Source organism: Bidens hawaiensis, unplaced genomic scaffold (genome assembly GCF_021521415.1).
Source record: "Bidens hawaiensis isolate Kalapana, Puna unplaced genomic scaffold, B.hawaiensis_p1.1 tig00011901_1, whole genome shotgun sequence".
Classification (NCBI taxonomy): domain Eukaryota; kingdom Viridiplantae; phylum Streptophyta; class Magnoliopsida; order Asterales; family Asteraceae; genus Bidens; species Bidens hawaiensis.
In genome coordinates, this window is record NW_027491954.1 from 445388 (window position 1) to 468373 (window position 22986).

Sequence of the window (22986 nt, forward strand, 5' to 3'; positions counted from 1 at the left end):
TGACCACTTTCCCGCCTCCATCTCTGAAATGGCGGACAAGAGAAAACGCCGGCGAGCAGATTCCGACTCCGACGACAACACTCACCTCCCGTTCAAAAGCCGCCTGAAACCAGACTCCACCATCCTCGCCACACTCAAATCCCTAACCGAATCCACCAAATCCTCAGCCTCCACTTCCAAAGCCCTAACCCTAGCCGACCTCTCACTCGCCAGCACCTGCCGTGAAGTCACCGACCTCCCCTTATCCTCCGTCCAAAACAAAATCCTAACCCTAGCTCTCTCCCTAACCAAATCCATCCTCTCCGGCAACGGCTTCTCCTTCAACGTCCCCTCACGCGCCGCCACCAACCAACTCTACGTCCCCGAACTCGACCGCATCGTCCTCAAGGACAAGTCCACCGCCCGTCCGTACGCGTCCGTAGCAACCGTCCGGAAAACCACAATCACAACACGAATACTCTCTCTCATTCACCAGCTCTCTTTAAAAAACATCCACGTCACCAAGCGTGACTTGTTTTACACCGACGTGAAGCTGTTTCAGGACCAGACGCAATCCGACGCCGTTTTGGATGACGTGTCGTGTATATTAGGGTGCACTAGGTCGTCGTTGAATGTGGTTGCTGCTGAGAAAGGTGTGGTGGTTGGTAGGCTTATGTTTAGTGATAATGGTGATATGATTGATTGTACGAAAATGGGGATTGGCGGGAAGGCGATTCCGCCGAATATCGATCGAGTCGGGGATATGTCGAGTGACGCGTTGTTTATTTTGTTGGTTGAGAAGGATGCTGCGTATATGCGGTTGGCGGAGGATCGGTTTTACAATCGGTTTCCGTGTATTATTGTGACGGCGAAAGGGCAGCCGGATGTTGCGACGAGGTTGTTTTTGCGGAAGATGAAGATGGAGTTGAAGCTGCCGGTGTTGGCTCTTGTGGATAGTGATCCGTACGGGTTGAAGATACTGTCGGTTTACGGGTGTGGGTCGAAGAATATGTCATATGATAGTGCAAATTTGACGACGCCGGATATTAAGTGGTTGGGAGTTAGGCCTAGTGATTTGGATAAGTATAAGATACCGGAACAGTGTAGGCTGCCGATGACGGAGCAGGATATTAAGACTGGGAAGGATTTGTTGGAAGAGGATTTTGTAAAGAAGAATCCTGGGTGGGTTGAGGAGTTGACGTTGATGGTGAAGTCGAAGCAGAAGGCGGAAATTCAGGCGTTGAGTACGTTTGGGTTTCAGTATTTGTCTGAGGTTTATCTGCCATTGAAGTTGCAGCAGCAGGATTGGCTCTAGTGATGGTTTGTTACCTCTTTTTTTTTCATTGTGTTAAGTTTGTTGTTTTTAAAGTTTAATACTTTGTGTTGAATCTATGACAACTACCAAGTTATGATTGTTAAACTGTCTTTGAGAAGATATATTGTTAATCTTTAATATATTTACTATCAAAATGTGAAGTCTACTGTGACTGACTTCTACTGACCTCATTCTAAAAAAAATCATTTTACTATTTTTTTTTTTGGTTATATTAGAATTTGTAATATAATTGTTGAACTCTAGGGTAAAGTTTGATGCTTGTAAATCATTCTTTAATGAACAGGTTATGGGTAATGAGCCATTTGTATAGTTTACAATTGGGCAATTATGAAACTTTTTCAAGAAAATGTTTTTGAAATTCTTGGTAGATTCTTGATCAAGTAATCTGTCGCTGATTGATTGAAGCATGTTTACAAAGTTTATGACTTGTCTTACTTTTTTTGTTTCTAACAAAAGTTTTATTGCAATTATGTGCTTTTGAGTTTTGAGGGTATATGTAGCAGTTTTCATGAAAATTGATTCAACTCAGAGTGGGGTTGGGACGAGGAGTAGAATCTAAGGCTCACATGAGGTGCTCAATGAATACTTACTGCTATTTTTATATATGCTCTTGAGATTATCAAATCAATAAAACATTTTTAGACTTTTGGTGCTTTGATATATAACTCAAAACCCTTGGACATATCTTAAACTTGAAATTCCTTTCTCGCATACATGAACAGAACCCTCATTGGTCTATAAATGATAAATCTGATATATGATATATGTTTGGGATTTTCTGGTTTGATATCTTTGTTTGCCAATTTCGGAGTTACTGTTCATTTGGGATTTTCTGGGGTTGTTGATTTGTGATTTACTAGTTTTATGAGTTTCGATACAATGGATTGTTTCTCTATTTTCTGGTTCACTGATTTACCGGTTTCCATGTGTTTGTATGTATGTATTCTTTGTGAAGAGGGAAAGGGTGCAGTCTGGAAGCAACTGAAGGGATGATGAACACGATGGAGTGATGAACGAGTATTTTTTTTTCCCATTCTCGAGCTTGAGTTTAGGCCAGCCAAGTACGTAGTTTGTTCTATTTTACATGCTCAAACTTGTTCTCAATCTCAACCAAAGAGTCTTAAATCTTAATGCTGTTTCTCTTAACGACTTTGCTCAATTGATTATTTGTCGTATGATGGTAGGTGACGTGTTATTACATGAATTCATACTTGTGGTTATTTGGTTTTGCATTCCTAAATGTTTTCCAGTATCAAAAGTTTATTTTAGGAATTTAAGGTTGTGTGAAACTGCTTTTATGAAATTGTTCCTGGTGTTGTGATTTGTAGTTTTAGGCCAGATGCTTAGATTTGTTGTTATGGTGATTTGATTTTACATCCCTATATGTTTTTCGATGTTAAATTACATCTTAATGTTTATTATCTAATTTGTACAACATGAAAATATTTTGAAGGCTACTATTTTGAAGCATATTTTATGGAATAGGTGCTTTTGAAACTTGTCATGGTAAGTTTGACCAACAAGCCAACTACGTCCTCGATTACATCAAAATAGAGACAGGCACCATTACTATGACAAAGCTTCGTTATCACTTGAGTGCTTGACTGTATGGTTCGAGTGGCAACTCGAACAGAAGGAAGTCCTTTTGACGCTTAACTTAGAATGTGAAGAATTGGACATTGGCCTTGCTGCCTTGCTGTGTTCAATGAAAGAAAAAAAAGAGAAATGCAAGCAAGGAGAGAAAAGAAAGGGAGCGGAAAGGAAAAATCAAATTAACTACTGTGTTTAGACGTGCAAAAAAAAAACCGGTTCCGTACCCGAACCGGTTCTGGTTCGTACCCGGTGTACCCCATACCCGGTTAGGGTATTATTATACCCGGAAAACCCTACCCGGATCCATATATTTTCCCAAAAATCGGTTCCTACCCGGTTCCAACCCGGTGCCGGTTCCTACCCGTAATAACCGGTTCCGCCGGGTTTTTTTCGAAAAAGAGCCGTTGTAATAGGTTTCATAGGTAATATAGCCGTTGGAAATATAGCCGGACGACGACCATCAAGCTTTGTTACCGGCGACTGGGGCTTGACTTATAGAGCCGGACGACTCTCCGGCTTCTCCTTTTTTGGCATCCAAATGTTTTTTTTTCTTGCAATACTTATTGATATGCTTACGAAGAGTGGAATTCAATCCCGCATTCAAAAACTTGCCACAGTATATGCAGCGCGCCATCTCCTGTGTGTCGGTAATAACACACAGGTCATAGTGAACCCAAACCTCGGGACATCTCGGGGTGTCGATAACCATAACAACTTCGTTGTTGGTTGCCATTGGTAATGGTTTAACAAGTGGTTTAACAAGTAATGGAAGTGATTAACAAGTTAAGGGAGTTGGTTAATAAGTTCTAAACCTAGTATATCTATATATAGTATGTGTGGAGGTGTTTGAACATTCAAAACCGGTTCCAATGGTCTAAAAACGGTAATATAGCCGTTGGAACCGGTTTTCAATGGTCAAATTGATTTAAATAAGGAAAACCCGCTGGAACTGGTTTTCGGGTATAAACCGGACCCGGTTCCTACCCTACCCGGTTCCACTAGTTCTTGATTTTTGCCTACCCGATCGGGTCTGGACATTTTATACCCGGTTTCTAAAAAAACCGGTTCCTACCCAGTTCCGGGTTTTAAAAATACCCGATTTGTGCACGTCTAACTGTGTTACCAAGTTTAAAGGAAATGAAAAGCAAAGAAAGAATTTTTTTATGGAAGGAAGAAAGCAAGTCTTATTTTTTTTTTCCTTAAAAAATGAATAAAAATTGTAGAACACAATTTTTATGACTTCCTCTTAATTCTTTTCATTTTCTTCAGAAACACGAGTGATAACAAGTCATCGTATATCAATATCCATTTTAGTTTTTGTAAGTTGAACATAATGTACTTCAATTTTATGTCTCTTATTAGACCATGCATAGAGCATTTTGCGCCATGTGACGTCTACTTAGCTTTTGGGCATTTTGCAAAAAATGGGTATAGTGGGAAATGGCCACAAAACGCACCTCTTCTCCCCTTTTCTCTCACAAAACCCTCAAAATGTGAGCCATTCCTCACCATAAAGCTATCCGTAATGCCTTTGGGGGGGGGGGGGGGGGGGGTTCCTGGCATTATGGCTCCAAAACGTCACATAATGCCATCCGCTACGGATGGTCTTATCATCTCAAGAAGATTTATTGAATCGGGTTCTCATTGGAAGAAGTCTCCAAACTAGGGTTTGCTCTCATATCATCCTATCAAAACTACACTATGCGAGAGATATATCACTGGGTATGCTAGATTGTTTGTACTATCTTGATGAACACTTCACACATTTAGTAGTGTCAGCTATGTTTAAATACAAGACATTCAACAATTAACACAAATAAATTAAACTAAACATATACTCAACATAAGCAAATAAGGCTATAACTCACCTAAATTAAAGTAGGCCATGTATGATGTTTGGGTGATAGGAATCCTAATGGGTAATTATTAGGTAGCGTTTGGTATGCAGCAATAACAGGGGGAATTGAATGATTCATTGCGTGGGATGGAAAAAGTTGATGTTTGGTTGCTCAATGAAATAGAGTCATCCATTACACATGAAATCTCATTCCATTAAAACCATTCCTTCCCACCCTCCTTTTTTTTATTTCATTCCTCATTCACCCTATTTTTTCAACAATACTATCACTTAACTACAACAACCACCACCACTACCATCGCTACCACCACCACCTGACTGCCACCACCACTGCCACTGTCGCCACCACCACCTTATCACCGGCGCTACCACCACCGCCGCCGCCGCCGCCGCCACTGCAGCCACCATCACCTCTTTACAACTGGTGTTATCACCGCACCGCCACCGCCACCATCGTCACGGTAACCACCGCAACTATTGTCATCTCCCAGGCTTGGCCATCACCGTCACCACCACTCTCGCTGCCTGACCACCACCACCGTTGTTGCCACCCTATCATCGCCATCATTACCAATGCTACCACCACAACCATCGCCCATGCCGCCTGACTGCCGCCAACACCATTTTTCATCATCGGAGCTACCACCACCGTCGCCAATGTAGTTTTTTTGTTTTGTTAAAAAAAATTATTTTGAAATAAAGTGTTTTTATTATTTATATTTCATTCATACATTTTTTTTATCCCAAACAACATAAAGTAATAATTAATTTCATTCCTATAGGTTAATCAAACATGACAAAGAAATGATAATGATCCATTTCATTTCATTGTCCATTTCATTCCCCTTTATTCCATTACCTCCAACCAAAAATACTTTAGTCTCTAATATATTAGACGGTTTTGAAATACAATTTTATAATTAGCGTGAGATTATAAAACACACAGTTTATGATTCTTTCGTATGCTAATCATAAGAAAATAAACTTATAATACAATTAGATCTAAAAGACAATCCACCATGTGGGAAGAATCATATGACAATCCACGAGATTTATGCTTGCTGATTATTACTAAATTTTGATTTTAATTTGCAAAAAGGATATGAAAAAATGTGAAGAAAGTGAGTCGTGATATAAGGAGCCCACCGCATCCAGGGTCCAACTCATCCGGACTTTTATCAAACCGAAACCCATGTGTCATTCTGCAGCCTCCTTAATTAACTTCACCATTTCATCCACAAGATCTGTTTTTTCCTCAAAACATTCCAAAACCCACCGATTTCAACACAATCAAGAGACTTTTGAAGATCCCAAAACCACATTCATCGGTAATTTGACTCATTTCCCATCCTTCTAAGTTTCTTCAACTCCAAAAGCATAAACTATTTCTAGTCAATTCTTAATCTTTTGTTCAAATTCTTAATCTTTTACTGAATTTTGTTCAAATTCTTAATCTTTTGCATCTGGGTGTGTCAATAATTACTTGAATCCTGTTATTTTTCTTGTTTTCGAAATTGGGTGTAAGCGGTTATTGTGTAAAAGCACCGACATTCATCTGAATTTTGAATATTTTCTGTTTAATTTCTTGAAATTCATCATAATTGGCTTCTGGGTATTTATTCTCTCATCGATCCTGCTAATTTGTTTGAGTTTCTTGAAATTCATCATCAATTGGCTTCTGGGTATTCATTGATTTACTGTTTGTATGCATATTTATATATTTTACTGATGAATTTTGGGTTTTAAGTAGTAATTCAACAGTTTTTCACTGACAAGTTCAAGAATTTACCCTCGTTTGACTTTTTGGGTCAAATGGGCTATTTTTAAGCTTAAAATTGACATGTAATAGTTAAATTTTAGTCTTTTAGAGGATATTGCAAAGTACATTGAGTCTCATGACAAATTCTTACAATTTAGGAATAATGTTGGTCTTAAATTCATGTCAAAATTATAAATTTAGATTGTTATTTATGTTTGACTTTGACCCTCAGGATATTTGGGGAATGATTCAGTAATGAGAAAGAAAGGAAGCTGGTTTTCTTCGATTAAGAAGACGTTAAGCCCGAGCTCCAAAGAGAAGAAAATCGAGGTTCTTTACAACTCATTATTGATCATTAAAGTTTCTCAATTTATTTAAACATGATCATGAAAGTAACAATCTTTTTGTTAATGAAACATCAGAAGTCAGAACATAATGCGGTTGTTGAGGATCATCCTTCAGTATCCGACACACCAATTGTAGAAAATGCTGGTGATTCTTACGATTCTCATCCGCTTCCTCCGCCAGAAGAGGTGACGCCGCTTGATGAGCCGCCACAAGCTGCCAGTGTTGCCACTGCTGATGTGTTGACACCTGTGGCAGCCGTCACGACCCGATATGCGGGAGAGTTAAGGGAGGAAGTGGCAGCCATCAAAATTCAAACGGTTTTTCGCGGTTACATGGTACTTCATAAATTGATTAAATCAAGAATATCAGCTATTGTCTACATTACAACTAGGGGTGTGCATGGAACCAAAAAAACTGACAGTTTGGCTTTATGTTTTCATAAAAACCGAATTTTCCGTTCGGTCTTGGTTTTTCATGTAATTATAACGGAAAAACCAAACCGTATTTATGGATTTTCATTTGTATTTTGAATGTTAAGTCACTTATAATAATTTTACAAATAGTATAACCTAACTATTTCAGCCTAAATGTGAAATAATCAGTCAATTATTGATTAACAAAAAGATTAAGACCCGAGTTCATTATTCTGGGCCATTTTCTTTCGGCCCAAAAATTTAAAGCAAACTCAAACCGAAAACCGAAACTGAACGGTTTTCAAACACTCAAAAACCGACTATTCGATTTTGGTTCAGTTTGAGCCCAAATCGACCAAATTTTCACTTTTGCATGTAATTATAACCGAAAAGACTGAAGCGAACCAAATTTATGGACCTGTTTTGAATGTTAAGTAATTTAAAGAATTTAATTAATAGTGTAATCCAAATAGTTGAGCCCAAATGTATAATAATCAATAAATTATTAATTATTAAAAAGATTTAGACCCAAATTCATTTACTTTGGACCATTTGGTTTTCATCCCAAAACTTTCAAGCCTAAATGACAAAATCAGAAAACGAACTGTTTTCAAAATATAAACAATCAATTTTTCGCCGAAAATATGATTAAAGCATATGATGCATGTTAATACGGTTTTCGCCAAAACCGACCCAAATGGACTCATGCTCACCAATAATTATTAATCAAAACATATGTTGCATGTTTATTGATTTGTTTTCATGTGTTTATAGGCACGAAGGGCGTTATGGGGCTTGCGAGGGTTTGTTAGGTTGAAAACAGTGGTCGAAGGGCCGTGTGTGAAGCTGCAAACGGTTAACACCCTCAAATCCATACAAACTTTGTCTCATTTGCAATCCCAAATAAGTTCTAGAAGATCCCGAATGGCGGAGGAGAACCAAGCTATACGGAAACAACTCCTAAGGGCCAAAGAAACCGCCAACATGGAGGTTATTCTCTGTTACAGCTCATCCCGCCTCCTGCTACTTTTTATATAACACTTATTTATTATTATTATTATTATTATTATTATTATTATTATTATTATTATTATTATCATGTTATTTTTAATATTTTGTTATAGAATGGAGACGAATGGGACGATCGTGTGCAGTCTAAGGAAGAGATAGAAGCAAAGCTTTTGAGCAAGTATGATGCTACTATGAGAAGAGAGAGGGCATTGGCTTATTCCTTTTCTCATCAGGTAAAGTCGTAAAGATACGCGGGTTTTAGGTGTACAGGTGCTAAATAGATCGGTTCACGGGTTGACACGAACACAACTAGTTTTAAAACGAACTTTCGTTTTTGCATATTATGGCTCTTAATGTACACGTTTATAACCAGAAATAGGAACGTGTGTAAAACAATGACCTTTAAACTATAAAATACCTAATGCTTAATTGCTTGTTTTTCTTATATCTTTCAAATCTTGCATAAAATACCTAGTAGTTCAAGTCATGACATAAAACATGTTTCTTTTAAAGTATAGAGGTAATTTCATTTTTAGTCTTTGTGGTTTGCTAAAATTCCCACTTTAATCAAAATGTTTACTTTTTGCGTGGCAGACATTGCGGTTTTCAAAATTTGCCATTCCCTCTTGTTAAAAAAATTAATTAAAATAAATGTGTTTGCGGGTTTGTCTAAAATACCCTCTTATTTAAATAACATCAGGTCGGCCCGAACCCGACTTTATCTAAACCTGCTCGTGAGTTTGGCCCGAAACAGGCCCGGGCCCGTTTAGTCGGCTTAGACTAAATTCAAACCAGCTAATTATGTGTTGGTAGAGTTGAATATTTTACCAAATACCAAAGGCAAGTTTAAGCATTCAATAGCTTTCTAATCATATCAAACTTAAAGATGAATACAAAGACATCTAATTTGAGATATTTGATGATTCTAATGAAACAGCAACAGTGGAAGAAATCAGCGGGGACCGCGGGGACAAACATGCTTTTCATGAACCCGACAAATCCCCAATGGGGTTGGAGCTGGTCAGAGAGATACAAAGATCATGGGACCGACCATGTTTCGGTTAAAAGTGGAACCGACAACGGTAAAAGTGAAATTACAAAATCTTATGCTCGTCGCCAACTTAACTCCGTCCCTTCAACTCCTCGGTCAAAAGGAGGAGGCGGTGGTGACCCGCTAGCATCACGAAAGCCCAAGACAGGCCCTAGCCCACGGGCTAACGGTTCAGGGGTCGAGGTGGATGATGACTCAAAGAGTGTGTCAAGTGTTAAATCTGAGATTAATAGAAGGCATAGTGTTGGAGGCTCTGTGGTGGCTGGTAAGTCAGCTAAGGGGAAACCACGTGGACAGGGTGTGGCCGGGAGTGGTGGCGGGAGCACAGCGGTGGTGGGTGGTGCGAAGAAGCATCTTTCTTTTCAGGCTAAACCGAGGCGGCATTCTGGGCCGCCAAAGGTTGAACCCACAGTTTGCGATGGATTGGAGCAGAGCAGGGAGGTGGTTGAGTGATTTCTTTGTAAGATGCAATTTGGATCTATATATATATATATGTATGTATGTATGTATGTATTAAAAAATTATTTATTTACTTTGTATGAAGTTTTTATGTAATTATTGCTCATATGCTGCATTTCTTTTTGATTATTCTTGCTACAACCAAAATTCGAATTCGGTCTTGATGTTGATTCTTTCGTATGATATGTATTGTGTGTATACACCACTGAGATGTTGGGCCGGGTTCGGATGAGATCGCAACAGAAGTGCGGCGCGCAGGAAGTGTGGCACACCGCATGAGTCTGATTATTTTATTCGCGGTAACCTAGCCTAGTTTTTATATATTGATTGCTATGTACTTATAATCGTTTTAACTAAAATATAATATAACCTGATTTTCATCTATGGACGTAGGCCAACTTAGACATAACTATGTAAAATCCTTATGTTCATTCATTGTTATAATATGTGTTACTATGTTTAATCGTAACAGGAGATAGTCTAGTAAATTCACTATGCTCAAAAATTTGTTTAATAAATACCAAATTTTAATACACATTCATATCATATACAAACTTTACATAGAAATTCTGACGCGACGATGAATAAAACGTTTAGGTTAGTGATTTATAATATTGTATTTGAAAAAAAAACATATTTTTTATAATTAAAAACCTAGTTAAAACGTAATTATTCTTATAAGACAATAGCATAAACATATTAAAAAGAAAAAAAAAACTTAATTAATATTGCATTTTTTTTAAATGACTAATAAAAAATTATTAACGTTTATAAAAATTACACATGACTTGCACCTGACAATAAAGTTTTAATAATTATACCATTTGTTTTATAATTTCTAACATTACATTACTTTCTGCATAATGCCCATGTAAAAAGCATTATTCTTTTGTTGAACTTGACGGGCTACCTTTTTAACCGATTAGACTAGAGATCATTGGCATGTAAAAAATAACAATTAATTTCTTTTAATTATTGAGTTAAGATATATTAACTGAGAAATAAGGTGTCAATTTAATCTGATTTTTCAAAACTGAAAGTTTTGGACATTTTGCTAACTTGGACAAGAAGAAAGAGAGTCGGCGAACCCCAAATTAAAAAACCCCCAAAATCAAACCCTGATTTTTAACAAATCCACCAAATTCTCCAAATTCCCAGAAACGTTGCGACGATAAAACCCTAAATTCTCGAAGCTGCAAGCCATAATCTATTGCCAAGCTTTCGATTCCTTCAAACTCTCTGATATAACCGATTCAGATCTTCAATGGTTAGTCAGTCGTCAATCCTATTAATTTCTGCAATAATACTTGTTATTAATTTTAGATTTTGGTTCTATTTGTTCGTATGCAATTCAATTTCTCAAATTAATGAAAACAATAGCAATACAATACAATTCATCTTCGTAACAGAGATTAAATATTATGAATTTAGTGCTGTATTATTAAATGCAACAATCAAGTTTGTGTTTTTTTGTTTGATTTTACTATTTTAGTGCCAATTTATGAATATTTACACTATAACCATGGTCAGGCAACTCCATTGTTGGTAGGGCTTGCAGTTGCTGGTGCTGCATACGCCGGTCGGTATAGCATTCAAGCTTGGAATGCATTCAAGGCTAGACCGGCTGCAAGCGCCTTTCGCAAATTTTATCCAGGCGGGTTTCAACCGCAGATGACTAGAAGAGAAGCTGCACTTATTCTTGGAGTCAGGTATCCTGATTTTTATTCAAACTTGTTGGTTGTTTAGTAAAAAGTTATGATGACTGTATGGGTGTGAATTTTCGACTTTATGCGGAATTTGTGCGTTTGGGTTTAATCTAATAGGTTGTGGTTGAATCCGTGGACATTTTAGCGAAATGGGCTGTTTCAGGTCTGGCGGGGCTCAATATATATTTTTTATCGATTTTTGTATTTGATGCCAAAGTTTGAAAGATAAAAGAGAAAATGCAATAGGTTTTATTAGAGGTGTACAAAAGAACTGGCTTTGGTTCTGATTAGGAACTAGTTGGATAACAACCGGACCTGTTCCAAACCGAACACCATGGTTGAAACCAGTGAAACCTGATTTTTTAACTCTTAAAATCAGTTCCAACTCAAACCGGTTTTGACTTTTGTTGATCCAAGCCTTAACTGGTTCCAGCCGAACTGTAGGGTTGAAACGAATCAATTCCGACCAAACCTGTCAAAATCCAGTTTCAAACCGGTCAAACTCGATCTTTGGCTTTCTTCGAACTGGTTCCAATTCAAGCCGGTTTCAACTTTTGTTGGCCCACGCCGGACCAGGATCAGTTTGGGAAAAAAAACTGGTTTTGTACACCTCTAGATTTTGTATTTTAAATATATATTCGTATGTTTTGTTTGAACTTGTAATTTTATAACCAGCTTTCATGTCATGTTCGGATCCATGTGCTTTTTCGACCGACCACCTTGTGGACGCAACCCATTTTACCACTCGTGATTATGAGCTTGTAGTTTAAGGAAAGCACATAGAACTAGAGAAGGGTGAATTAATATTGTAGGGGTATGGTACTAAACCCGGTTTTACGACCCTAAATTTATTATGTTTGGCTTATTTTATTATATGGACTAATACAATGTTATTGGGCTGAGGGGGTTTTGTGGAGGTAACCCTAACTGGGCTAGGCCCATTAGGGTACCATGATGGTGGCCATGAGGCTCCCTATATAAGGAGGTCTCCACCTCCTTATTGAGCGTGGGTCACTCTCAGTAAGAGCCACCACCATAACCATTTTTGTGTCTGTAAACAAGAGATCCTTGAGATTTCTTAGCTGTCACCTCCACACCCCCGAAAGGCCATTGCAGATCTCAGGCAACCGGAGAAGAAGATCAAGACGTGGTTCGTTCATCTCGAAATCCGTGGAAACATCGTCATGGATCAGGTCAGATTTATTTCATGTTTCGACATTGGCGCCATCCGTGGGACGGCAACGAACAACCCTTCGATTTTCGTCTCGGTTCTCAGATCTCTCCCAAGAAAAACCCAGATCTGGAAGTTTACAGAAAGAGGCTTCAAGATTTGTTCTATTAAAGCTCAAAAAGATCCATAGATCTAAAAGAGGCTTCCAGATCTGTGCAAAAATGAAGCTGAAAAAGATTTGTAGATCCAAAAAAAGAAACTACCTGATTCGGATGATCAAGCCTCCGGATCTGTGATGGTTTTAAATTCTCTCCACTCCGAGCTTCAGATCTATCTAGATCTGATTTACAGATCTAGATCTAGATTACAGACCTGGATTCTAGGTTTAAAATTACAGATCTAACTCTCAAATTGTAGATCCAAAAATTACAAGACTTCCGCCGCCATGCACGCGCGCCCGCGGATTCTCACTCCGCAGCCATGCATGCGCGCTCGCGGAAACCACCATGTGAGTTCGAAGACGACTCAATGCTTTTGGTTTTACGTAGAAGACTCCAACGCCATGCATGTGCGCGCAACCCTCTACCATGCTTGTACGCAACTCGCCGCCATGCAAGCAACTCTCCGCCATGCATGCGCGCCCGCGAGTCACCACTCCGCCGCCGTGCATGCGCACTGCCAAGGATCAAGCTTCGCCACCATGCATGCACGCCTGCGAGTCACGACTCCGCCGCCATGCATGTGCGAGCCTGATTTTGATTTTGCATACATGTTTCACACTACCCTTTATAAATTTGAGCAATATGACAACATTGTATTGACATCAAACTAAAAATAAAGCGAAGTAAAACATACATGCGCGAGCTTCAAGCTCAGACGCGTTGACGAGTTTTAACTCTAAAACGTTAGGGCCTTAGCCCAATAACATGAGCCTTAGCTCAAATTACTCATAGCATTCCTCCTACGCATTACGCAGCTGGACCATAAAATACCTAAGCACAACTAAGGCAAAGCACATGCCAAAGCATAATTGTTAAGGTTTCAGGTCGGGGCCGCGCATGGGATTACAATGGATATAGGCAGAGTAAAACATACTGACACGTAAAGGCTAAAAAACTCATTCATAATTCCTTATAATAAATGCACGATAACGTCGCGCAAAAGAGGAATAATGAAATGCCAAGGCACGTGTCAGCATATTCAAAATATCGCAAAATAACTTGAAATATGACAACGGTTAAGGAGTAAGTAAAAATAATTTCCTTACAACCTTGTTCAAATTTCAAAGTGTAAGCATACCTTATATTCAACAAGCACACGCGCGCGCCATCACGCATGCGCCATCGTGGTTCGATACACCGCCATCACGCATGCACCATCGTGGTTCGATACACCGCCATCACGCATACGCCACCACGGTTCGATATACCGCCATCACGCATGCGCCATCGTGGTTCGATATGCCGCCATCACGCATGCGCCACCACGGTTCGATATGCCGCCATCACGCATGCGCCACCGCGATTCAATGCATCGCCACCACGCATGCGCCACCGCGGTTCAGTACATTGCCATGAAGTAGCAGCGCGTCCCCGCGGATAACCATCTGGTCGCCATGGTGCATCCCACCATGCATGAGTGCCACCGCTATGAAGCAGCAGCGCGCCATCACACATGCGCGCTGGCGCCAAACACCGCACCACCGCGATCCAACACCAACCAACCACGTGCATCGACGATTCGTTTTAACAAGCACTGTTGAAAAAGCAAACTATTAAGTCTAATATCTATCTTACCTCGCTCGCGCGAGACAAGACACACATTAGACTGGAGGGGCTCGAAGGGGTATGCACCCGCCTTAACATCGAGCGGGGCGGGTCAACCCACAAGATAGACCAGGCTTAAAATCAGGATGTCATGGACACAAAGCCAAAACCTATGCGCGTGGCGCGTATCACATATGCTCGCGCATCATATATGCTCACGCAAATTACATATGCTCACGCATCACGTATGCTCACGCATATCACATCTGCGTATGGCGCATATCACATGCTCACGCGCCCGCGAGTCATCACTCCGCAATGCATGCGCCCGCGGACCAACACTCCGCCGCCATGCATGCGCACTCACGGATCACCACTCCGTCATAGCAAGTGCGTTGCGGACGAACAGTGCTGAGGGTCAAGACTCTCCCGCCATGCATGCGCGCCAAATACTAGGTTGGGCTCACCTCATAATTCGCCTAAGGATGGAAGACGTCCTAATCATAGGTTGGGAATCCTCATAAACCCATACGGCTACGCGCCATACTTAAAGGTTGGGAATCCTCATAAACCCAAACGGCCACGCGCCAATGTAGGTTGGGCACAACTCATAATTTGCCCGAGGATGGGAACCTTGTAATACATCCACTTTTAGTTTATATGTTTTTGCAGGTTCGGCTACGAGCCGCACAAGCACCAATAACATTATTATTATTATCTGGCCGCTTGTGCCTCCATTATTATTTTGAAGACAAGCCGGGATAGTCATCCTGCGTAGAAGAGGCCCTTGTGGGCCAGTCATTATCATCATATTATAGCTCATAAGCCGCAACTCGCGCATGCTTCATTATTTTTATAGCTCGTAAGCCGCAACGCGCGCAAGCTTCATTATTTTTATAGCTCGTAAGTCGCCTCGCGCGCAAGCTTCATTATTTTTATAGCTCGTAAGCTACCTCGCGCGCAAATTGCATTACATTATTATCGAGATGCGCGCTCTATCTTTTATCAGGCTCCGCGCCACTATTGTTATGATGCGTGCTATATCTTATTCATGCCAGTGCACCATTATTATCATAAGGATCACAACATGTCACCATCATGGAGAAAACCTCTCAAAACTCAGACAATAAAGACAAAGCCGAAGAAAAGGGAAAAAACCGCCTCATGTCCTAACACACCTTATAAAGTCCAGCGCTCCACCTAAACGCTTGCACGCCTAGGAGCAACACTGGACTTGGGGGGCTTGTAGGGGTATGGTACTAAACCCGGTTTTACGACCCTAAATTTATTATGTTTGGCTTATTTTATTATATGGACTAATACAATGTTATTGGGCTGAGGGGGTTTTGTGGAGGTAACCCTAATCGGGCTAGGCCCATTAGGGTACCATGATGGTGGCCATGAGGCTCCCTATATAAGGAGGTCTCCACCTTCTTATTGAGCGTGGGTCACTCTCAGTAAGAGCCACCACCATAACCATTTTCTTGTCTGTAAACAAGAGATCCTTGAGATTTCTTAGCAGTCACCTCCACATCCCCGAAAGGCCATTGCAGATCTCAGGCAACCGGAGAAGAAGATCAAGACGTGGTTCGTTCATCTCGAAATCCGTGGAAACATCGTCATGGATCAGGTCAAGTTTATTTCATGTTTCGACAAATATTATTTATATTCTTTTATATAATGTGATGATTTTTTGTTATTTAGGGGAAGTAGTGCAATGGATAAGATAAAGGAAGCACACCGAAGGGTAATGCTTGCAAACCACCCGGACGCTGGTGGCAGTCGCTATCTCGCTTCAAAGATCAGTGAAGCCAAAGATATGAATATGAGGAAGAAAAGCAACAATGGTTCGGCTTTCTGATTATCTCCATCAAGGAGAATAAAGAACATAAATTTTGGTTATACTTTAATTTCTTATTGATTTGTGTACCATCTATTAAAAGCTTGATGTTTCTTAAAATGACCCATGGTCATGCTCATAGTTTAGGTTTGGAGTTTATGTTCTGTTACTGTTTATATTGACATGGCACTATGGCGGTCATACCGGTTCTTCAATAAATAGGTTGATTTGGATTATTTTTGTTTAAAATGACATGGGAGTCATACCTATTCACTTCTAAGTTAGAATAGGCATGCCCACCAGCAAAGCCACCATCAGCGCGCCTTAACCTTTCAGCCGTTACGAAAACAGATGTAGAACTTTCTAAAAGCCTTTGTTGCTGATCGTTAGGACTATGCGTATATTGGGAGAGTTCACTTTCAAACAACTATTCTCTGTTTAAATACTCAAAGAAAGACCTAAAGTTAGAGATTTATCAATACGTAACGTTGCACCAATACCTAATGAAATGAAATGGATTGTCAAGTTTATTATGATTCTTCAAAAATGGCATTGTTAGAGGATGTTTGGGATTAGTTTGAAAAATGTTTATTGGCTTATTAGTGTTTTTAAAAAGCCAATATATTAAAAGGTGTTTGGCAATCACAAAAATCTTTCTTATTTTAGATTTTTGAAAGGGTTAAAAAGCAGTTTTTCAAAAGCCTCAAATCCTGGCTTTTCAAAATGCTTTTTGAAAAAACCAATAAACACTTTTCAAACTAAATTCCAAACATGCTATTAATCTTTAGGGAAAGAAGAAAACACAATTCCATTGGCCTAAATGCTAATTATTCTTGAATATCCATTTTGTCATTACTCAAAAAACCGTTTCAAAAAGGTCCGATTTGACCCAAAACAAGTATGCCCAGTCATCCCATCAATCGAACCTTGTTAGACTTAATCGTTATGTTCACAGGTTTGTTAACACACGGGTCGCGAGTCAATATTCAGGTCCAGTCAAAACAGAAGTCAGGTTAGGCTTCTGGATCAAGTAAAAGGATGTTTTGTGTAAACAACTTATGTGTCAAGTTGTTATATTAGATAATTTAAAATAATGAAGTCAGCATATCTAGAAAGATAAAAGTTGTGACTTGCAACTAGTTGTGCATGTTGTTCAAGATTATACAAATTTTATGTTGTATGTTTTAGTATAAATAGGTGGCTAAAGTGTCTTGTAAAAGTGTGGTGGTTTGATCCTCTCTTTAATACAAAAACAGTTTTGTGTCTTGATTACCAACAGACCCCAATCCAATCGAAGTGTTACTGTTTCGATTTAGGTCTTTTTTATAGAAAGTATATGCTTTGAAATCAATAACCAAACAAAGCAAGCATGTCCCTAGTAAAATCAGAATTTCAACCTTCAATTTAATGTTATAACATCAAAACTATAAATGAACACATTTTCTTGCAAAACAAGAAACCTTTTCGTGGGAACAATGACTAAACTGTTAAAAGTCAACAGACACTAAACCTGTGAGGTATATACTGTGAAATCAAAACTCTGTTTATATTGGTAAAAAGTCAAAGTCAAACCTAGTTTGGATGAGTTTAGCTGGGAAGTCTTGGAGATGTTTGACTTTGACCATCATCATCATCTACTTCAATAGGATCTTGATCATTAACTTCAACAGGACCTTGAGGTTCTCCAAACAGGGTTGACAGAATCTCTCTGTGACATTCATCACAAAAGTAGAAATACGAAAAGTGCCCATGATCTGGAAGTTTATGTACAATGGCATCTGGTAGTGCACGAGTCACGTAATCGGTCATGGCAGCTTGCACAACCAAATCCTCCGTTCCCTGCTCACCAATTCAAATTCAACAAACAGTTATGACCAACTTCTCAAATATCAAAACTGCAATAAACATAAGTTGTGATGAAATTACAAACCTGCCATATATGAATCAGTCCTTGAAACCCGGTCAACTCGCATTCTGGTTCTTCAGATATGAACTTGAACCAGTGAAATAAGCCTTTTTCTGGGCATTTCTTTTGCACATGTAAATCCCTTATACTAAAGGGCCAATTCGACACATGTAACACAGTTTCCTCGATGAACGGTTTAACAGTTCCTTGTCGAATTGATTCCTCAACATCCCTTTGCCAGAATTTTATAAATAATGGGTCTTCCGTCACATTTTTATCCTGCGTTAATCAAGATTATAAATAGGTCAAGGTCTTCGCAAAAACCATTTGCCAGAATATTATAAATAATGGCGTCAAAATTTCTGACCTTTTACTAGTGAAAGGGTAGAATCAAGGAGTGTGCAAAAACACCCAAAAATAAAACACCGAAAACCAAACCGTATTTGTAACCGGAAAAAAAACCAAAGCGCATTGTGAAGTTGATTAGTTATTGGTTCCACAAATCTTGCTTATTCGGATAACCGAACCGAATTCAGTCGAATAAACCAAATAACAACCAGTTTAATTGGATAACCGAACCAAATAAATCTCTTTAATCGGTTGAATTCAGTTCCGTTAGACAAATTTTTATTCAAATCAGCTCGCTTTTCTGCTAGAGTAAAAAAGTTTAAAATCGAATAAACCGATGTCCGAACCGATGAACACCCCTAGTTTTGGGTTATGTTGTATCTCCAGCGGGCTAATTGAGTAAACGAGCCAAACTGGAAACTGGTCAAACAGTCAATAATGAAATGATGAAAATTTAAAATAAAACTCACCCGCTCTGAAAGAGATAAGGACAACCACTTATCAACAGGTCCGTGTTTTCCCGAAAGGAAAGTACGCCGATAAAAGAACCTTAAAATCCTAGGAAACCGGCGAGCTAAATAATAATTAAGTTTCCTTTTTCTTGTCCATTTCTCCCAAATTCCAAACTTTTCCTCTTTTGTCAAACCCATGTCATACGGGTTAACCATTGGAGCAAACATTACTCCACCTGTACATTATCACCCAAATTTAGGCTCAGTAGCGTGTAACTTGAACATGACCCGTTCAACCCATTTATCTAAGCATGTTTAACGGGTTGGTGGTGATAACCAAGTTGTAAACGTGTTAATCGAGTTGATGGGTTGTAAAAAAATTGGGTTAACGGGTTTAGTGGGTTGACTTGTTAAACTAGCCAACCTAATGGGACACGTTTAATCTAACAGTCTAACCTGCAATTTTATGCGGTATGTACTTTAGGGCAGCCCAAGCATGAACCGCACTGCTTGAATATCCGACAATCCAAAATTTATCAATTTTAAGTGCATCTGCTAAGTATAAAATATCCATAGCTGATGATTGGAGAGTCCTATTATGGTGTGGATCACTTTCCCCAAACCCGGGAAGATCATAAGTTACCAGTCGAACCCCGAACTCTTCCAAAAGTGACAATTTGATCCCTGGTATTCCTGTAAAACAAAAGTTAGCTTCACAAGTTACAACCTGTATAACAAGAGTTCTGTAGTAAGTGTTGAACAGTTTGAACCTGCAAGCCGAGAAGATAGAAAGCTGTGAACAGCAACTAATGCATATCTAGCTTTGTCTGCAGAAATGCCTTGTTCATGATACGACATGTTTCTACCATCGGGAAGTAATATACGCATGGCGGACAGCGCGTGCACTTGAACAAGTGGGACGGGTATGTTGTCGTGTTTGATATTCACACATAGAACTGCAACATGTAACAATATTGTTCCAATTTTAAAATTCTTTTAACCATAACCTCATATATCAAGTGTGATAAACTAATGTGGCTGCATACAGACAGTGCTTTTTGGATGTCTCCCAACCCGTTTGAGATAAAAGACAATCTAAATTAACCCTTTGCAAGTATGCGGGTCAAAAATTCGAAATTGACACCTCTACAATATAAATTACTAATTAGTGTCCACTTATGGCATCAAGAAGGAACTACCTAAATACTTCTATAGGAAGGTTTCACTAGCAGAAGAACTAAATCATTAAAATTCAAAAGGTATATACTTCTATAGGAAGGTTTCACTAACAGAAGAACTAAATCATTAACTTTTATCCATCATAAGATTTTTCAAAATATAAGAAAATGATTAAAATTCAATGCTTACACATGTGTAAATAAGCAATTAATATTCAAAAGGTATATATAAAAAATTAGTTTGATAGTTTTTTTGAGTTCATAGCATACAAACATAAAGTACAAAAAAATAAACAAAATTATACGATTCAGGTTTTTTTTTTCTTTTTGTTCTCTCAGTAATTTAGTGCTATGCGATTAACCTAATCATTAAGACCTGAAATAGCTAAAATTTCAGTAATCCGATTTATTTGCACTACGACTTGGGGTGCAAGCAGCCCGAGCTCGACTAGGCTCAAGCTCTGCTAGTTCCAAGCTCTTTTCCTAAAGCTCAAGCTCAAGCTCGGCTCGTGAGTTGTTTTTCAAACTTGAGTGTGTATTATTTATAATTAATTTAAATACATTTATAATTACTTTAATATATTTTAAGAAAAGACTTAATCGAGCCCAAGCCAAGCTCAGCTGTAGCTCAACTGTGAAATGTAAAATTATACATAATAGTACAAAAGAGGTCAAACTTAAAAGTACACAAGTCTCGAGCCCAAGCTCAAGCTCAGCTCAATTAATAAACTAGCTTTATTTAAGGCTCAGGCTCGCTCGGCTCGAGCTCGAAAAAGTCCCGCTCGTTTAAACCTTTTTATCAATCCTAGCGCAGCTCGGCTATTTAGTTCTCTATCTATTGTAACGCATTATTCACTAATAATATCATAATTACCTGCAACAGTAATGAGGAAAACAGACAATATAACCTGCCAAGCAACAACCGGATCCCGATCCTCCGGCAACACCAACTCATTCAAAACACTCAGTTTTCGTTCCACAACTCGCCACGGACCTCTCGCTTTCTTAACTATAAACGAATCATCCGTCAACACAGTCTGAAACACAACGTCCTTACATCCTTTACCTAATTCCACCACTATCTCACCCCACGCCTTCGCAAATCCTTGCACCTGGTCTTTAAAACTCTCCGATTCCGCCTTTTCGCCTTCCAACACCGCATACGACGGCGTTGTTGGTAGGCGAGTGTTATGATCGTCGCCGGTGTAGCGGATTCCGGTGTCCTCCACCAGACTCGCCAGCTCCTCCGTCCATGATTTCAGTCTACCGGTATTGTCCATGAGTAACTAAACTAACTCAGTTAGGTTTTAGACGATAATAATAATATAATAATAGTTAATATATGAATTAAAGGTAAAGCGAATGTGTGTAGAGTGAATGAAGCGTGAAATTGAATCCAGGAATATATTAAACGGAAGTTGAAGAGGTAGGTCCCAGCAGAGCCCAGTTGGACCCGCAAGACTCACCTTGAACAGGGACGTCTGCGCGATGACCAACTGCTCCAGCAGGACCCACCATGCTCAAAGAACCTTACGCGCAGTACGCCAGCTGTACCCGCAGGGAAAGCCTCCCAATGGTGAAGTACCCCGCCTGTTCCCGCAGCTGCGGATACAAGCCATCAGGGAAGGCTACCCGCACTAACAGCAAGGCTACACGCACAAGGCATCCGTTCAGTTGTCACATGAAGGAATGAGCAAGGCGGGAACACTACCGCCTAAATGAGCCAGTCCGTATGCTTCTGGAAGGTCTTTCGTACTATACCTACTAAGGTATGGACGGAACAGACAGTTTGACCAGAGCAGCCCATGAACTAATCACAGGGTGACAGCTCACCGACAACAATACGAGGAGGAGCACCCTCTAGTACTGTTTGTCACTATTAGCCGCTGCCTACTCACCAACCCTTACGAGGGGACGTGCGCAGCCTACAGTTGGTGGAACAGTGCGCAGCCGGCAGTAAAGGAACAGTATACAGCCGACCTTGTTACTGTTGGCTGTAACCTATCCACCAACCAGCATGGTCTGTGCATACGTCCACTGTTGGTAGAACAGGAATACTATTCAGCCGGCTATACCTGCTTGGAAACCTACCTTCGGCTATAAATACTCCAACACCTTGGAATGATAAGGACATTATCTGATATCTCAATCTTATCTAGCAATCTCTTAATATACTCTTATATTCAGAGCAATCTAGTCTGATTCTCACGCCGGAGGGTGGTCACAAGGAGGAACCCCCCCTTCTCAGTGACGAGCTTACGGTGTCTGTTTTGCAGGTCTCCTGAAGAACAACCTTCTCAGCTAGATCTCATCCGTGGGAAACATTACTTAACCCCCAGATTATCTATAATCTGTCCAGGGTTCACTTAGTGTTTCTTCATTGGCGCCATCCGTGCATAAAAGCTAGAGCTATTTTAGTTTTTTCAAAATTTCTGAAGAAATGGTTAACGTTACTCCGGTCCAAAGGCCAGTAACCGACCAAGGAACCCCGGTAACCACAACCCCAGCAACTGGGGGGAACACCGGCGGTTACACAAATCTTACGAACACCACCCCGACTACCCAAGCCGGGGCAAGTGCAGTAAATATTCCACTGGGGTTCACTGACGCCCGGTTGGAAAATCGAACGAGGGCCCCTCGCCAAACACTAGATCAAGTGAAGGCGTGGGCCGAAGCACGTCAAAGAGAATTCCAAGCTGAATTGGATGAACGCTTGCGTTCAGCTCAACAGGCTGACGAATTCGGCAGTACTCGCCAACACCTCAATATGAGCAGTGAGTGCGAGTACTCAGACGACGAGAGGGAGTCCGAT

The 22986-nt window shown here is 39.8% G+C and overlaps 4 protein-coding genes across 4 annotated transcripts; 3 read left to right on the forward strand and 1 right to left on the reverse strand.

Annotated features, from left to right (window-relative positions):
- The first annotated feature begins 9 nt into the window (after nt 1–9).
- On the forward strand, nt 10–1411 carry LOC143539542 (DNA topoisomerase 6 subunit A-like). Its single transcript, XM_077032827.1, has one exon. The coding sequence runs from the start codon at nt 29–31 to the stop codon at nt 1292–1294; it is 1266 nt and encodes a 421-aa protein (XP_076888942.1). The 5' UTR covers nt 10–28; the 3' UTR covers nt 1295–1411.
- A 5355-nt stretch (nt 1412–6766) lies between these two features.
- LOC143539504 (protein IQ-DOMAIN 2-like) lies at nt 6767–9801 on the forward strand. The gene is made up of 5 exons (XM_077032797.1): nt 6767–6855; nt 6948–7208; nt 8061–8276; nt 8411–8530; nt 9235–9801. The coding sequence occupies exons 1-5, from the start codon at nt 6781–6783 to the stop codon at nt 9799–9801; spliced, it is 1239 nt and encodes a 412-aa protein (XP_076888912.1). The 5' UTR covers nt 6767–6780.
- Nucleotides 9802–10955: 1154 nt separating this feature from the next.
- Nucleotides 10956–16472, forward strand: LOC143539543 (mitochondrial import inner membrane translocase subunit TIM14-3-like). Its single transcript, XM_077032828.1, has 3 exons — nt 10956–11074; nt 11338–11516; nt 16155–16472. Exons 1-3 carry the CDS (start codon nt 11072–11074, stop codon nt 16309–16311), a joined length of 339 nt encoding a protein of 112 aa, XP_076888943.1. The 5' UTR covers nt 10956–11071; the 3' UTR covers nt 16312–16472.
- A 1260-nt stretch (nt 16473–17732) lies between these two features.
- LOC143539505 (uncharacterized) lies at nt 17733–21454 on the reverse strand. The gene is made up of 6 exons (XM_077032798.1): nt 21049–21454; nt 19767–19952; nt 19453–19689; nt 19015–19232; nt 18221–18475; nt 17733–18129 (listed from the first exon to the last, which is right to left on the reverse strand). The coding sequence occupies exons 1-6, from the start codon at nt 21452–21454 to the stop codon at nt 17878–17880; spliced, it is 1554 nt and encodes a 517-aa protein (XP_076888913.1). The 3' UTR covers nt 17733–17877.
- Nucleotides 21455–22986: the final 1532 nt, after the last annotated feature.

Excerpts from the sequence above, each read along its gene's own strand:
- LOC143539542 (XM_077032827.1), top strand. The coding sequence starts at position 29 with ATGGCGGACAAGAGAAAACGCCGGCGAGCAGATTCCGACTCCGACGAC.
- LOC143539504 (XM_077032797.1), top strand. The coding sequence starts at position 6,781 with ATGAGAAAGAAAGGAAGCTGGTTTTCTTCGATTAAGAAGACGTTAAGC. Across the intron at positions 7,209-8,060 it reads CGGTTTTTCGCGGTTACATG|GCACGAAGGGCGTTATGGGG; the intron begins GTACTTCATAAA and ends ATGTGTTTATAG. Across the intron at positions 8,531-9,234 it reads CTTATTCCTTTTCTCATCAG|CAACAGTGGAAGAAATCAGC; the intron begins GTAAAGTCGTAA and ends CTAATGAAACAG.
- LOC143539543 (XM_077032828.1), top strand. Across the intron at positions 11,517-16,154 it reads GCACTTATTCTTGGAGTCAG|GGGAAGTAGTGCAATGGATA; the intron begins GTATCCTGATTT and ends TTTGTTATTTAG.
- LOC143539505 (XM_077032798.1), bottom strand. The coding sequence starts at position 21,454 with ATGGACAATACCGGTAGACTGAAATCATGGACGGAGGAGCTGGCGAGT. Across the intron at positions 19,953-21,048 it reads TTTCCTCATTACTGTTGCAG|TTCTATGTGTGAATATCAAA; the intron begins GTAATTATGATA and ends TACATGTTGCAG. Across the intron at positions 18,130-18,220 it reads GACTGATTCATATATGGCAG|GGAACGGAGGATTTGGTTGT; the intron begins GTTTGTAATTTC and ends ATTGGTGAGCAG.